Below are 15,662 nucleotides of genomic sequence, written 5' to 3' on the forward strand. Positions count from 1 at the left end.
GTGTGTGTGTGTGTGTGTGTGTGTGTGTGTTTATATTAGTGGTGTTTCATTTAAGATCACAGAAAAATGTGTATTTGGGGTTACTTTTTTTTTAAACCAAAAATTGGGGATTGTTTTAAATCAGAGAAAACCAGGATCCCTGGTGATCAAGTCCCACAATGGGACAGTTATACGTATGCCTGATGCTTTGTTGGGATGAGGCCTTGAAGCAGTTTCCAGGCCTCTTAGAATTTATTTTCTGAAAACTACATAAGGCTTAACAATCAGAGCCTTGCAATTACACATTCAGTAAAATTACTGTAGAATGTTCAACGCTTCTCATACCTAAAGTTTTTTAAAAATTGATTAAGGAGTTGTTAAAATCTGAAACCCAAGCCTTTTTTGGGAAGCTGCTAATATGATACTTTTCCATTGATACATGATGCCTATTCTACACTTTTCCTATCTTAAGTATATTAGTATGACCAAGAAGATATTTGGCTATTAAATTTTTTATCATATATTTAAAAAAATTAGACTGGCAAAATTCTGATCATGAAAAGAATACAGCTAAAAAAAATAGGAAAATTTGAAATTAGAAGCATATTAAATGCAAATTCAATAAAAGTGAATTTTACTTTCTTTTTAGTAAATATCCATTGCAGTCCCAGATTTCATTGTATAACAGCCACTGACTTGCTTAGCAAGGCAAGTTTAGGACCAGAATGAAGAAATGAGAGGCAGACCTGGTAAGTGTTTTATCTGAGGCATACATGGGTGTCTTGTACACATAACTGAGGCAATTCTACTTCTTATGCATGGCTAGTAGGATTGGAGTATTGCTGTAAGCAGTGGCAGTCAAGAAAATGAAAGAAGCAAGAGTTTTTTTGGTGACAGTTTTTACTGAACCAACTGTAGAGTTCAGAGAGATGTTAGACAAGCTTTTGGGCACAAATTGCCTTCCTCAGGCACAGCCCTCAGGAAGGGCACTCTGTGCCAAAAAGTTTCTGTAACACTACTCTCAGCTATATAGTTGGTTCAATAAAGGATATCACCAAAATACCTTTGTTTCTCCAATGGGTAGCTTTACGTTTTCAGTTAAAAAAAAAATCCCACTGACCTCCAAAACATTTATGCATAGTTCATTTTGTACATGCTCTGATAATGTATTTAATCAAAAATACCAGTAGGTGGTGCGATTTTTGCTGATGTATATTAAATTTAGGTCATACTCCTTGGCATTTTATGGGCACCCTGCGAGCTCCTGAGTGCAGGGGAGACAGAAGCAGCATTTTCAAAGGGGTTGGTTTTCATGCAATAATTTCTGCAGTATTATTTTGAGAAGCAATTTTGTATCCCTAGGGCTTTCTAGATTTTAAATGTATCTCGGGCATTTGTTTAACCTTGGATTTTCAATTTAGAGTATAAAAAATATGCACTAGCTTTATTCTTAGGGTCAAACCATTGCCAATAGATGAGTATAACAGGAATTAGGGTATAAATCTTACCTGACCTTGAGGTGGCTGCTGCTAAGGGTTTAATTTTCTGAACCAAAGTATTGCCAGCTGCGATGTCTACCCCGCTGTTTTTGTAAGTCAGGCCTCTAAAAATTGTTAAATGAACCAATTAATAATTGCACAAATATATTGGCCTATTATGTTACTTTCCTACAACACTGAAATGCTTATGGGGATTAATTATAAAGACTCCAAACTTGATCCTATTACACACAGTGAGTTTTCTAGTCACATCATCTTTATATATACAGTAATTATGATGTCAACTAACTGAAACCTGTCAGCCAGCTTAGATTCAAAGTTGATACACTGTACTGTTGTTTTGAGACTAATGTCACACATATGACAGAAGAAAGAGAGCAGGTGTGTTGAAGAAATAATGCCTCTTAACTTGAAAGGAGTTTGTGAACCCTCCCAGTCATCTTGAGGACAGCCTCCAAGAACAGATCATAGACCTACTGACTACCAAGTCAGATATTAAGAAACAAATACAGCACATGCACAAGTATTCAGAAGACCTCCAAAGGAGAACATTAGAAACCTTTAAAAAATAAACTAAAACTGAATTATATAAATAATACCCATTTTCCAAGATACCATTTAGTAAACTATTCAAACAAAAGGGGAACTTCCTTGTTTGTTTGGGGTGGTCATTGTAACTTTAATGCTCAATTGTGGCAAAATCTATTTGACTTCAATTGAGGAATAACTGTTCCTAGGCTGAAAGGGTATGGAGGAATTAGAAAAGAGCCAAAACATCTATCAAGTTTTACACAAAAGGTGAAGGCTGGTTTCAAAAAGACTGTCTTCTGGTGGAAAAAAAAAAAAAAAATCACACAACTACAGTTACATGCATGTATTTCTGCTCAAACCCACAATGGGACAACAAAATTCATTATAAAATGGTGCCCAATTGGTTTATAGGATATGGTTTCCTACAATAATGGGACTAGACTTGATCTAGGGCAGTGATTCTCAACCAAGGTGCTTTGAGATCCTTTCAAGGGTGCTACAGAGTGCCACATGATATTAGCATTGTTATGTGTATAAACATGATTCACAAGATAAGCCCAGATATTTTGCAGAGGAATCTGTAGTTCAAAAGATATTCTGACCTATGGGTCTTTTACAGTTTTCTGCAACACAAGAATTGCTGTATTATTTTTCTGTAATTAAAAAAAAGAGTGAAAACTAAAAGCTACTATTTTCTCAGGGGTGCCTTGAGTTTATCAGGAGGAGTTTCCTCAAAACTATTGAGATGTGTGCCAAATCTAAAAAGGTTGAGAACCACTGATCTAAGGATTTGAGTTGAACATACTTTCAGCTTGAATATATGCCCAGCAGCTGCTTTATATAAAGAAGAGACCATTTGAGTTTCATAAAAGTATTCTGGTCTTATCATTAAAGGAAAACATCAAGGAAATGTTCCTTAAGAGGTGGCCAGTGCCTTATGGGAGTGTCTGTATGGGAACCTAAGCCTCAGCACCTGGCAGATTCAACTCCAAAATAAAAATGCTGCACTTTCCTCATTCCTTCTGAGCTGTCCTTAATTCAAGGCCCAGAAGCATAAAGGTGTTTGACAGATCACCAGTGTCTTCTCCCAATACTTGAAGCTGTCTGAAGTCCAACAAAAAGTACAGCTTCCTCAGGGTCTTTTCTACTTGGGGCCATTAATGGCCAGCACAAAGGGCTGTTATACTTCCTAGGGATCATCAAAACTGCCTTCATATCCCTTCTCTGTCCACCTCCATTACAAGTCTGTGCTTTAAAAGATCACCCCTTAGTTTTGTCTTTTTTCTGATATCAATATTTGATATACACACTATAGTAAAAATATAATTATATATTTTTACATAAAACTTTCACATGCTGTTCTGCTACCAGTATAAATAAGACTACATACCAACACCCTTTTTCATTTAATTAGTTTATTAATTATACAGGAATAGCTTAACAATACACTAATCAGTGAAGCTGTACACTGGCAGTAAAATCGACTGTCTTACTAATACAGGCTCTTATTTGCAAAACATTTTGTTATCAAAAGTTAAAATACTTTCAATTAACTGGGGAAAAAAGAAGGTAGGGCAAATTTAAACTTCTGTGCATTAAGAACTAGGGAACTCCAATTTAAGTGATTGCTTGAGCTAGTAGTAATGCCTTTTGATCACTTGAGGTAGCAATAATTATTACAAGTCAGATTGAGGCACTGCCTTCAGATATATACCTGGAATGTCTGAGGAAAGCAATGGCCCGATAACCAATGTCTTTTCTATAAATGGCACCTTTGAACTGTATGGTTGCTACTCCTTTGTTGGCTTCCTCCAGTGCCGACATCAGATCTTCCTTAATAGCTGTTACTGTAAGTACTCTTCCACCATTAGTCACCACCTTGCCATCCTTTATTGCCGTCCCTGCATGGAACACTTCCAGGCCTAGCTCTTTAGCCTTAGCAAGACCTGTCATTTTTTTCAAATGTAAAATGTGAAGAATTAGTCACTTAAAACATTCTGAAATTGAAATGTTAATCATAATTAATTATTTGTGCTCTGGTGGTGCCTGGATGCCCCAATCCAGAAGCACGATTTCTTGTATTAGCCCTATGTAATTTCTCTGTTTACTGCAAAGAAAACTAACTTTTATAGAAATGAATTTTAGCTCAATGTCCAGGGACAAATAATGGGGCATTTAAACATGTTTACAGCATTTAAACTCAATAGCATTGTATTTTGCTGTACTCCTAATTAAGATCCAAAGTGACCAAAATTCTAACAGTGGTCTATGATAAGTAAAGTACTACCCTCTTGTGTTTTATACATCCCATCTTGCAAAAGAAATCATCTTTAGCAAAACAGACCATAAAGATGCAGGAATTAGGAAATGCTTAGATTGTGGGCACAGTGATTGTCACGCAGCAGTGGATTTTAAACTCCTTGCCCTTATCTGAATTTTAAGAGAGGCATTCTGTTTACCTAAAGAAAACTATGGTGTTCTCTTGAAATCTACTTGTCTTTTGCTCAAACAGAATAATAAATTGTGAAGTTTCTAAAACTTTGTGTTACGTGGATTAATCTCTGAAAGGCACAACAAGAAATAAGCCTCTCTTATTTCCTGAGTGCCAACAGGAAATGGTTGCCACTCTTGTCTTTACCTGTTATTTCCAAGCCCTTGGCATAAGTTCCTGGATAACCTTCACTAGCCATGACCACAGTCACAGCTGCACTGTCTTCAAACCAAACAGGCATGGAACTAGACAATCTTGTATTGATTGTTGCCTGCATGATTTCATACAAATCACTTTTCAGTAGTGGAAGAATTACCTACAAAATGTAGATAACAAAGATAAAAGACTGCCAAGATGAATCAATTCCCAAATGTATGCTTTTCCAGAACATTACTTTTAGCAAACTAAACTCTAATAGAGAAATTTCCACAGCTTCTACAGAGAATCCAGTTACCACAGACTGCTAAATAAACATTCCTGCAAGAGTTTACCACTCAAACATTTTAAGCAAGATCCAGTAATTGACAATTGATTTGAATTAGAACTTGAGCAAAAGTGAAGATAGTCTATTTTTGTCCTCCACGCTAAGTAAAATGCAAGTAAACTATCACCCTTGATAAACTTAAAAGCAAATGTAAAAAACATCTGTTTTTAAAATAGGCTAGGATTGTGACTTTCTACATTAGTATATTATTAGGATAAAGCTAATAAAAATTCTTATGTATTTTCTCACCAGTGGAAACAGAAGGATCATAATCTGTCTTAATGTAATTTTTAACCTAATCGTATCCTGCTAAAATTGTAACCTATGATATCATTTAAATCTCACTTAAGGGTATATTTTTTAGGCAATGCCAATTTACACAATGTCTACAACCAAAGTTATATACATAAGTGAATAAGATACACAGGGCCTGTCCAACTTCTGATTCACAAGGTGCCACAGGCCATTCCTCCTACAAGGGGCACAGGTAAGAAGTAGGAGCTGGGAGAAGTGGTGGCCCAGGTAGGAGCTGGTGATAGTAGAAACAGCAGAGAGGGGAGAAAATGTGAAGCCCTGGCAGAAGCAGGCAATGGAGAGAGCAGGCAATGAAGGGAGGCAGTGAAGTGGAGGGAAGGGAGGGTATGGGGGGAAGCGGTGCTTGGACCTGTGGGGAACCAAGGAGATGAAGATGACAGGGATTCATGGGCCATAGCTTAACAGTTTAACTACCTGCAAGTTGCATGCAACCCATGGACTGCTATCTAGACAGCCATGATACACCATCTTGTGAAATTTAAAGCACTCTTGTTTTCTCTAGATTAGAAGTTGCTCAGATCTGGAACATTATCAATTTCACAGAACCTCTGTACAGCACTGAAAATTCATTGGCAAGGAATACATCATTAGTACAGAAGATCATTAGCCTCTAATTTCAAAACAAATAAATTATATGGCGGATATAAACCATTCTACACCCTTCACCCCCCAGAATGCCAAGCTAATAATTAAGTATTAGGTGTTCAGTTAAAATCCCTTTATTTAAGAATGGAATAAATGAAGAAACCCAGATGAAAGTATGGCTTTGCTCCCCATTACACTAAACTATATTTAATTGCAGTGACTCACCTGACACTCTGGGTCACCAAACCTGCAGTTAAACTCTAAAACCTTAGGCCCATCCCTAGTAAGCATCAATCCAGCATAGAGCACACCTAAAATAAAGAACAGAATAGAAGGGAAGAAAAGGGAATAATTAAAAGTCATTTAGGTGACTGTAAAGGTCATTTGTTTTAAACCTATTTATAATGTAACATTTATTGAGAGTGCTGTTCTAGTATACCTTGATTTCTAATATTTTTCCCAAATTTAAAAAAAAATCTGCTAAAATGTTATCTGCAATTATCTGTATCTGATAATGCAATCACTTGAGTACAAATAAGAAAAAAGCATTTGACTACCTGACCTATGTTTAGCTAATCAGAAATGCTATGATCTGCATCTCTACATAATTTACTCTTAATATTAGTTGCATATAACTTTACACAATTTTGCAGACTATTTTTAAAATGCTATTCTGTTATTATCTTCCTGCTTACTTGGGGTGCTCTGTAACCAGAAATGGAGGGATACTCCTTGATTTCAAAGGGCTTTGGATCAAAGCCACTAGAATCAAACCTAGTTCCAAAGAAGGTAATCAAAATATTACCAATAACTTCAGGGAAAGTTTAATTCTTTAGTGGAAGAGCAGAGTACAGAGGAGGCGGTAAGAGTTGTTCAAGATACTAAACAACTAACAAGAATCACGTAAGAGACAGTTTTCACTTACCAGTATATGGAACTCCTTCTTTTTTCATCCCATCCACTGTTCTCTGAAGAATAGTATCTCTTATTTTCAGGAATAAGTCTTTGGAAATCTAATAAAATATGATTAGAAATGAGTACTTTTAAGAATTAATGTATTATTTTACCAAGCAGCGTGTACTTTTCTGTATGACTTCGAAGAGATGCGAAGAAACTGCAGGTATCTTTCCCAGTTCAATACATGTTTTAACAAGAGAAACTTGCTATCTTTTTATCTCTTTGCAAAGAGCTTATTGCAGTATTGACTGAGTGTTGCAATCCTACAAATGATTACACATGTGCTTAAGTCGACACATACAAGTAATCCCATTGACTTCATTGGAACTGCTTGTTTTCATGAAGTTAAGCATATGCATAAGTGCATGAAGCACAAGACAAATCAAACTAAAAAGCATCATAGTGGCCATTACTGACCAAGTTGTACCAAATACACTCAAAGTAGCTACATAGTGGCTTGTTATCTATTTATAAAATGAAAAAAAACAATAGAAGACAACATGAATCAACAGAAAGTAAACTAACCCCTTCTGCAAATAACAGCTACTTGTCAAACAGAGACAAAAATCATAAGATATGGCATAGGTCAATGATTCTAACTCACTCAGGCAAGAGATAACAATGTGTCTTCAGCCACTTGGCACTGGTAACCAGGACTTTATAGCACTGAAGGTTAATGAAAAATAAAACATAGGCTTCCACCTTCACACTGAAAGTGTATTTAAGTAAGAATGCCCTACTTTTCAGAGCGACAAGTGAAGCTCAGTGAAGTACAACTCCTTGCATCTGCCCCCTACCCATCTGCAACAAGTCTTTTCTCTTCATTCCTGTTTGCCACGACGCAACAAAGAATATACATAAGTTTTCAGTTATTAGATCTATCCACACAGCCACCTATTATCACATTTTACCTGTGGTGCTGGGGAATAAGCTCCCATCCCTCCAGTGTTTGGACCCTCATCTCCATCCATTAACCGTTTGTGGTCCTGGGCTGGTGGCATAGGGGCAACTGTTATGCCATCAGTGAAGCACAAGCACTATAAAGACAAAACAATTAACCAAAGCTGAATGTGTATGACAAACTAGTGATATCAGACTTGGTGAAATTAGGACCCAAATGAGGCCCCAAGCAAGCCTTTTAGGGTGCAGACAGAAGTAACACTTTTTGCCTGATCTGGCCACAGAAGGCAGTCTATACCTGTGCCCAAACACAACTGCAAGGCTGCAGACAGCTTAAAAAATGGCCAATCTACTGATTGCAGGAGATATCAGATACAAATGTTTCAAAATGTAGCTCTTTTGTAACTTGTGTCTGGGAGCTCCCAGCCTGTCACTGTTTTCAGAATGGTAGGGGGGAAAGGGAGCAGAGGGAGTTCAGTCTGGAGATTTTTCTGCCCCCTCTCCTGTCCGATGGAGGTAGGGCAGATGTACTGGAGTTCCCCTGAGATGAGGGGGCTCCAATTCACCCACCCTACTCTTCAGCACCAGCTGGGGAGCCTCAAGAACAAACTCCCTCCATGGCTTTTCACCTCTCCCATTCTGAAAACAGGGAGCAGTGTCAGAGAGCTGTAGCTGTTGCTATGGGAACCTGGATGCAGGTTCCCAATCTGCAGATTCTCCTCCCCTCTGGAACCAGCAATGAGCTTCTGTTTGGTTTGGGGTAATGTTGTAACTCAGAACGCTTTGCAGAAATCATTCCAAGTTACAGCTGGGGGCTGCACTTCTGTCTGCACCTACAATTACTGATTTAAAAGTTAGTTTAATAAACTTAATTCCCCATAGGAATTTCAAATTTAAATTAGTTCATTGTAATAAGCTTATTTGATAGTAAAATCTGATTTGTTTTCAATTTTTAAAACTGTATTTTTATTCATGTTAGCCCTTACTGCTACCTGTGCAGCATCACCTGAGAAAACTGGTACCTAAGAGCATCTATACGTGATGGAGATCTGCTCCACCTGCATGCTAAATAGATTAATCAAGTCTGCTGCAAGGCTGCAGGAGTGTGCTAATTATCATGCTCCAGCAGCTTCTGCATCACATGTATTCAGCATCCCCATACTTCAAAATGATGGCGAGGGCACTTTAACTAAAGCTCATTGAACGATCTTTAGTTCAATGCCACTATTTTGAACCATAGGATGCTGAATACATCTGACACTGCAGGCGCAACAGTGCCCTCCCCTCCACAGTGGAGCACAAGTAGAGATGCTTATAGTTCCTTAAATGTTCCTTCAGTAAATTGTAACTAAACTCTTAAAAGGATCACACATATACTTACCGAAACTTCTTCTCCATCAAGAAGTTCTTCAACAACAACAGTTTCCCCAGCAGCTCCAAATGTCTTATCCTACAAAAACAAAGCAAAAGTTATATCTTTGGTTCTCCTATGTTCTGTTTAGTCATTTTAACATAACATTCAGATACCGGTATCCTCCCAATTCAGTAAACACAAAATGATTTAAAATCTGTGCCCATCTTCTTTACATCAGACCATGGCAATGCCAGAGTTTGCTCCCTTCCTCAATTTGAAGTAGCTTTCCATTAATACAGACATTTTCATTAGTGTTTATAAAATGAACACAAAAAAAAATAAAATAAATCAACAGACATGTGAAGTTATTTATGAACCATGCTTTACATTTCTTTTGAAGTTCTGAACCGGTACTACTTCAGACTAGATCAACAATTTTCAGCCTTTGAGAGGAGAAAGCCAACTGTCAGAAAAGGCATCTATATAGAACACTCTGCAGTATTCCCTTTCAATGTTTCCATACAGACATGTATTTATCCAGCAGTACAAACATAATAGTGCATTGCCAAGACACATTAATGGGTCTCAGACTTCACTGAATAGAACTTTGGAGAATTAGATAGCGTAAATTTGTATAACTCTACTGAATTTGATTGAGCTTTCCCTACTGACACCATTTGAGGACTTAACTCTGCATCCATGACTACTTAAGGGGAGACATGTCCCTTTTCCTGGTTCCTTAAAAGGAAGCAAAGATATCTTAGTGACTCTGGTCTGTTTTCTCAGCATGCCCTTGAATAAAACAATTACAGAAATTGCAACTCTAGTCTTACTGGATTTTAAATCACAGGGATTCAGAGGTATGGAGAAAAAGTAAATTCAGAAGGAAGCAAGTAAGCACAGGATCAGGATATTATTCAAGCCTGTACAAACTGTGACTAGGAAGAATTTCCTGGAGGAATACATATTATACACATTCACAGACACCCAAATAGCATGCACATTTTTTAAAAGGAATATGGTTCATGCTAGCCTAATAAGTACTGCAAAAAAAAAAAAAAAATAGAACACTGTAGAGGTTTTGCCAAGTGTGGGAAGAAACACACTCATTTGGCATAAAAAAGTTTGAAGTCTTTATACAACTTTGCAACTCACCTGCATGATTTCATGTACAGCTTTGCAAGCCTCCTCTTTGTTAGAAGCCACAATTACCCCCTTGCCAGCAGCCAGACCACTAGCTTTTACAACCAGGGCAGGAAAGTCTGCACTGGAAAAAAATGGTCATTATAAACTGTCAGCATGATACAATTTCAATGCCAACTTCTACTCTTTGTATGCATTTTGAAGATGGAGAATCAAAAGGTCAAATACTTATTATCACAGCCATAATTTAATATTAAACATTATTTGAATAAAGTACACACAGTTGAATCTCTTCTCCCATTACCTTAGTCCAATGAATGATTTTTTCCGCCTGATGGTAGCTCATTACTTTTCAGGAGGAAGAACATTTTACTGCTGTTTGCACAGTAGTACCATTACTGCTGTAGGATGAACAAGCTGATCATCAACAGAATTGTTAAGTAAACTTTGGTTGCAGAATTTGCATTACTGGCTATAAGACATGAACTGGAAAGAATCTAATATGATCACTGCATGGCTGGCAATTAGAAAAAAACACCTTTTTCTTTGTAAACTGAAATCAGTTGACTTAACTGAGGAGCAATAAACGTAAAACTCTTATTGATGGTATTTTTGCAGAGTTATTTTAAAGCACCTTTTTAATATCTGGACATTGTGCCATTACTGATAAATGAATGACAGTTAGGTTGCCAATTCTCAGTAGCAAGCATACTATACACACAATATTATAATAAGAAAAGACTTCTAACTGTGAAAGGTATTTTACTTGGTAATAAAGCTGCATGCTTCTTTAGGACTGGTGAAGGCTTTCCATCGTGCAGTTGGGATCCCATGCCGATCCAGAAAAGCTTTGGAAAAGCTTTTACTGGACTCTAGCTGAGCTGCCTTTGCTGTTGGACCAAAGCATCTTACTCCAGCTGCTGTCAGGTCATCAACAATTCCTATCAAAAGCACATATAAATTATTTGGCCTATTTAGGTGGTTTTAAAAACATTACACTAATACAGTACAAAAACATTATGAAATTGCTCTGCTTTTGACTTGTGTGTCAGCCACAAATGTTGTACAGTCTGATGCATCTTGGGAACTCTGGGCATTGACCAGATGGGCCTCAGCAGCTCTGTTAGCTGTAATTATCAGGTGGCAATTTGGACTTCAGAATCTGTCTTGAGAACAAGTTGTCTGAATATAAGGACCACAGTCACATGGTGCAACACTTCAAGAGATTAAATTCTTTTTTTCCTTTATTACTGCCCTCTACCAAAAGGGTTGTTTCTACACAAGTTGGAAGTTTCTGAGCATGTGAGAGGATCAAAACTTTAGACTTACAAGAACCTTAAGGTATGAACTCCCAGACCACAGTTAAAAAAGCCCCAGACTAACTAAAGTTCAATTTAAAAAGTTAGCAGCAATTGAGATGCATAATGTTAAGTGCCTGGGTTTCACAAACATATAGTTAAGGACATGACAAATCTTATGTTACCCACATAAGAAACTTTAGAAACATTTATCTCATCACATGACCTTGAATTTAATAGGGAAAATTGTTATAATCTCCACTCACTGAAGACATCAAGAGATTTGCTATTGACTTCCAATTGGAAGAATATCAAATCTAATATTTTGGCAGCTTAGAAATACTTCTTACTGGGCATGTCTACACGTTCATTAATGTGCAGTAGTTACTGTGCATTTACGTTAGAACTTCATTAAGCAAGTACTAACTAAATCCATAGTAATTACAGTTACTGGGCAGTAGTGCCGGTGCACAGTTTTTTAGTGACACTAACTGCACAGTAGCACTCATAATTCATTTATGGAATATTGCTGTGCAGTAGCATATTGGCATGGTTTTTGCCTGGCACGCTACTGCACAGTGTTATTAAGCTACTGAGTATTAAGCATCTCATGTAGACACGCCCTCTAAGAGAAGAATGAAATCAGTTTTGCAAAAAAGAAGGAAAAAAAGTTCTCAATTTTTCTTCAGTGCAGGTTTCTTGACTGTCTGTATGACTTGGAACAAGTTATTTTAAGTCTGATTTGCACAGATGCCGACCAAGCCAACAAATCCTATGGACTTTAACAGAAGTTATAGCACCTCTAAAACTTATGCCTTGATTCACTCTTTAGCTCAGAACCCCACCTGAAAATGGGAATGTTAATACTTCATGACAGCCCCACCATAAATCCCCCAATATTTTGAGGAGAAATCCATAAAAGTTTGTAAGGTATTTAGATAATGATCTCTCACAGAAAGCCTATAAATAAATAACTACTGTCAACAGTGAAATTGCAGTAATCCATTCCTCTACCATGTTGGGAGCAATTAATTAAAAAGCAATATTCCATAAATAAATTATATATTAATAAGTGTTCATAAAATTAATACTTTATTTGAAATTTACCAGCAGCAAGGGGAACCTCTGGGCCAATCACCACAAGTCTGATCTCATGGTCTCTGCAGAACTGGGCAAGGGCAACATGGTCATCAATTGAAATGACTGTAAAATGATATAAAAACGGACATACCTGTAGTTAATTACTGTTGCTGAAAACCTAAGTTATCAGATAATAGAAAGACAGGATTTTTTTAGTTTAGTATACTTAAAAAACAGCTCAAATGTTAATCTGGAATGGCAAGATGTCAACATGTCTAAATCTTACATCAAGTTAGATCCTGACATGTTTCCTTAAATTAGCAAGAACTCATTAACAGGATGAGTGCCACTCAGTGTGGTTAACCGCATCAGTATCTCTCCCATGGCGCTTGGGAAGTTTAGGGGTTTGTGCAAGGAGAAATCTAATGGACAGTGTGAAAAAATAATAATTAAAAAAGACAGCCTCCAGGAAAGACAAATTATCAAGCTGTAGGACATGCTCTTTAAACAAAGGCAATGTAATTCCATGACTTTTATCAACAATAAATAAATCCAAGGTCTAAAGGTTAACCAAATCACATGAACTTTCAAACTCAGCCAAAAAAACGTTCTGAACTGGATCTGAAACGGATTGGTCATTTGAAAGGGGAGTGACACAGCAGAGCATGAAGCTACTGTCATTACTTGGCAAAGAGGGGGTGAAGTGTAGATCCCTTCCTTTCTGGGACAGTTTGCTTTAAATTCCTATTTCTGTTTGTTTTGATGGATGCAGTGTTACTATCCTGCAAATATCCATGATGGCATTACTCTTAGTTGGAACACAATACACTTAATCCTTTTCTCCCCCTCTTCCATGGCATCCCTACTTCTATTGAACATTGGTCTAAATAGGTTTGTCTACAGCAGTGGTCTCCAACCTTTTAAAGTAGGAGATCACCTTTGGCATTTAAAAGCAACTCAATCTACCATGTGCTGCAGTCGCCCCCCCCCCATGCAGGTAAGTCTGTGGGGAAGGAAGGGGTGGGGGCAGAGTGAGGCAGAGGGAGAAAAAATGAATTGGGGGCATCCCTCCCCAGCAGGTAAGTCCCACCCAGCCAGGTAAGTCCCACCCACTCAATTTACCACCGCTCCTGCCTCTGCACCATTGTCCCTCACCACAGAGGCCTCAATCTAGCCCCTCCCCTTTCCACCACTACAGACTGACCTGCTGGGCTGGGACATGCACATGCATGCATGTGGACACTCAGTCCCCACCCCAGCCTTGGATTGACTCCAAGAGGCTCTGAGATCTACCGCAAGAGGCTCCAAGATCTACCACTTGTCTACAGGTAGAACAAAATCTTAAAGTCCCTCCAAACATGGAGTTCCACACAGGGAGTGGGTATGTCCTCTACTGAAGCCTCTAGCCATTCAGTGGCCCCAAGCAAATTTATCTTGGGGGGTGGTCATAGGAGCTGGCTCTGCTCATTCCTTGCTGACTGTAGGGAATCCCTAACAGAAAGTTGCTGGTTTTTAATCCATTTACACCATCTGAATAGTGAATATGCCCCATACACTATAAATTCTGAACTGAAGTAATAAAGCATATGGCTAATGACAAATGCATACCCAAAGCACATTCAACGAGGCTTCAGTGCAGAAAAAGAATAATTGTCCATCTGACTTCAAGGTGCCTGACATTTAAAAGTTTGCCTGTGCTCGAGTGCTTTGCTGGATTGTGACTTTTATTCCAGATATGGAGATGTAATACCTTCCTTTATACATTTTATTGAAGTCACATAAAGTTGTAGAATTTAAAAAAAAAAGTATTCTTTGAAATAAATACATCATTTAATAATTCGCTCCTCATGCAATCTGGCTTTAACTCAATTTCAACACAGGGACAAAGATTTTCATTTGATGCTGTGGATATAAAGAGATCATATGATTTTCATGTGAATACTCTTCCTTTCCTCGTCACTCTCAAAGAACAGCCAAACAGAACAAATCTATTACTTATGAAACTATAAAGTTTCCAATAAAATCCACTTTAGGGTTCTTGGGGTGTAAGTAAACATAATTTATTTGGCATATACTGTACAAAGACAAAATCCTGCCAGGAATCATGTCTCCTCCATGGTGCATAAGAATAAAAGTAGATTTTGGTTACATTAAAATATAAACATAGCAAGCATATGTACATAATGTATGTCTACACATATACTACATTGATCTTAATTTTGCATGTTTTTATGTTTAATACATACCACTGTAATATGTGAGACATATTGTTAAAGAGATTTTTGAAGGCAGTGTAGTCTTACGGACTAAAAGCGACTATGAGTCAGGGTTACTAAGTAACTAACCCAGTTTTCCTATTGATTCATTGTGTGCCACTGGGCAACTTGCAAAGAATAACAAATTTCAGAAGCAGGCTCAGCTTCAAATATCTCAGGCCCATTTTTCAAAATCAATGAGCGCAAACAACTCCAGCTAAAGCCAGCAGGAGCTATATATGTTAGAACCCTTGAAAGGGGGCCCAGAATTACTGGAGAACTTGAAAGAGTCACAGATTGTAAGGCTGGAAAGGACCTTGGAAGATCACTGGATGTTGTTCTTAATCTTTCTGTCTCAAGTGTAGAACATGGATAAGAAATCTTATCGAAAGGCTTGTTAATTGCCTTAGATACAATTATATATCTTAATATCTCAGTGGTCCTGTGATAGTCTTTTAGGGCCTGATCTTTGCTACACACCTGGGCAGAGGAGCAGGAGGCTTAAGTCACTACTTTAGCCCAAGTCCAACACTTACAGCAGAGGCAGCAGTGTTCAGAGATTAATAGACTGTACAGGTGGATGGTGTCTTGCCTCCTCAGTCCTACAGCATTAGCCAACACAGCTGATATCAAATATCAGTTTCTTCTTTAGCTGTGGAGGAGGAAACTAATGTTCATATAAGATTTCATAGACATTAGGGCTGGAAGGGACCTTGGAAGATCCTGCCCGAAGGGCAGGAAGTCAGCTGGGGTCATAGGATCCCAGCAAGATAAGCATCCAATTTACTCTT

The 15,662-nt window shown here is 37.8% G+C and overlaps 1 protein-coding gene across 6 annotated transcripts in view; it reads right to left on the reverse strand.

Annotated features, from left to right (window-relative positions):
* GART (phosphoribosylglycinamide formyltransferase, phosphoribosylglycinamide synthetase, phosphoribosylaminoimidazole synthetase) overlaps positions 1-15,662 on the reverse strand; it is a 43,756-nt gene that overhangs the window by 19,366 nt on the left and 8,728 nt on the right. For all 6 annotated transcript variants that reach the window (XM_019528874.1, XM_019528876.1, XM_019528875.1 and 3 more), the window contains exons 3-12: positions 12,644-12,739; positions 11,005-11,179; positions 10,251-10,362; positions 9,123-9,191; positions 7,753-7,878; positions 6,810-6,897; positions 6,110-6,195; positions 4,648-4,816; positions 3,724-3,955; positions 1,488-1,582 (exon numbers count right to left, since the gene is read on the reverse strand). In XM_019528874.1, the coding sequence (XP_019384419.1) occupies positions 1,488-1,582; positions 3,724-3,955; positions 4,648-4,816; positions 6,110-6,195; positions 6,810-6,897; positions 7,753-7,878; positions 9,123-9,191; positions 10,251-10,362; positions 11,005-11,179; positions 12,644-12,739 (1,248 nt within the window). The remainder of the gene's footprint in view (positions 1-1,487; positions 1,583-3,723; positions 3,956-4,647; positions 4,817-6,109; positions 6,196-6,809; positions 6,898-7,752; positions 7,879-9,122; positions 9,192-10,250; positions 10,363-11,004; positions 11,180-12,643; positions 12,740-15,662) is intronic.

This window comes from Crocodylus porosus, unplaced genomic scaffold (assembly GCF_001723895.1).
Source record: "Crocodylus porosus isolate Cpor-Errol unplaced genomic scaffold, CroPor_comp1, whole genome shotgun sequence".
Classification (NCBI taxonomy): domain Eukaryota; kingdom Metazoa; phylum Chordata; order Crocodylia; family Crocodylidae; genus Crocodylus; species Crocodylus porosus.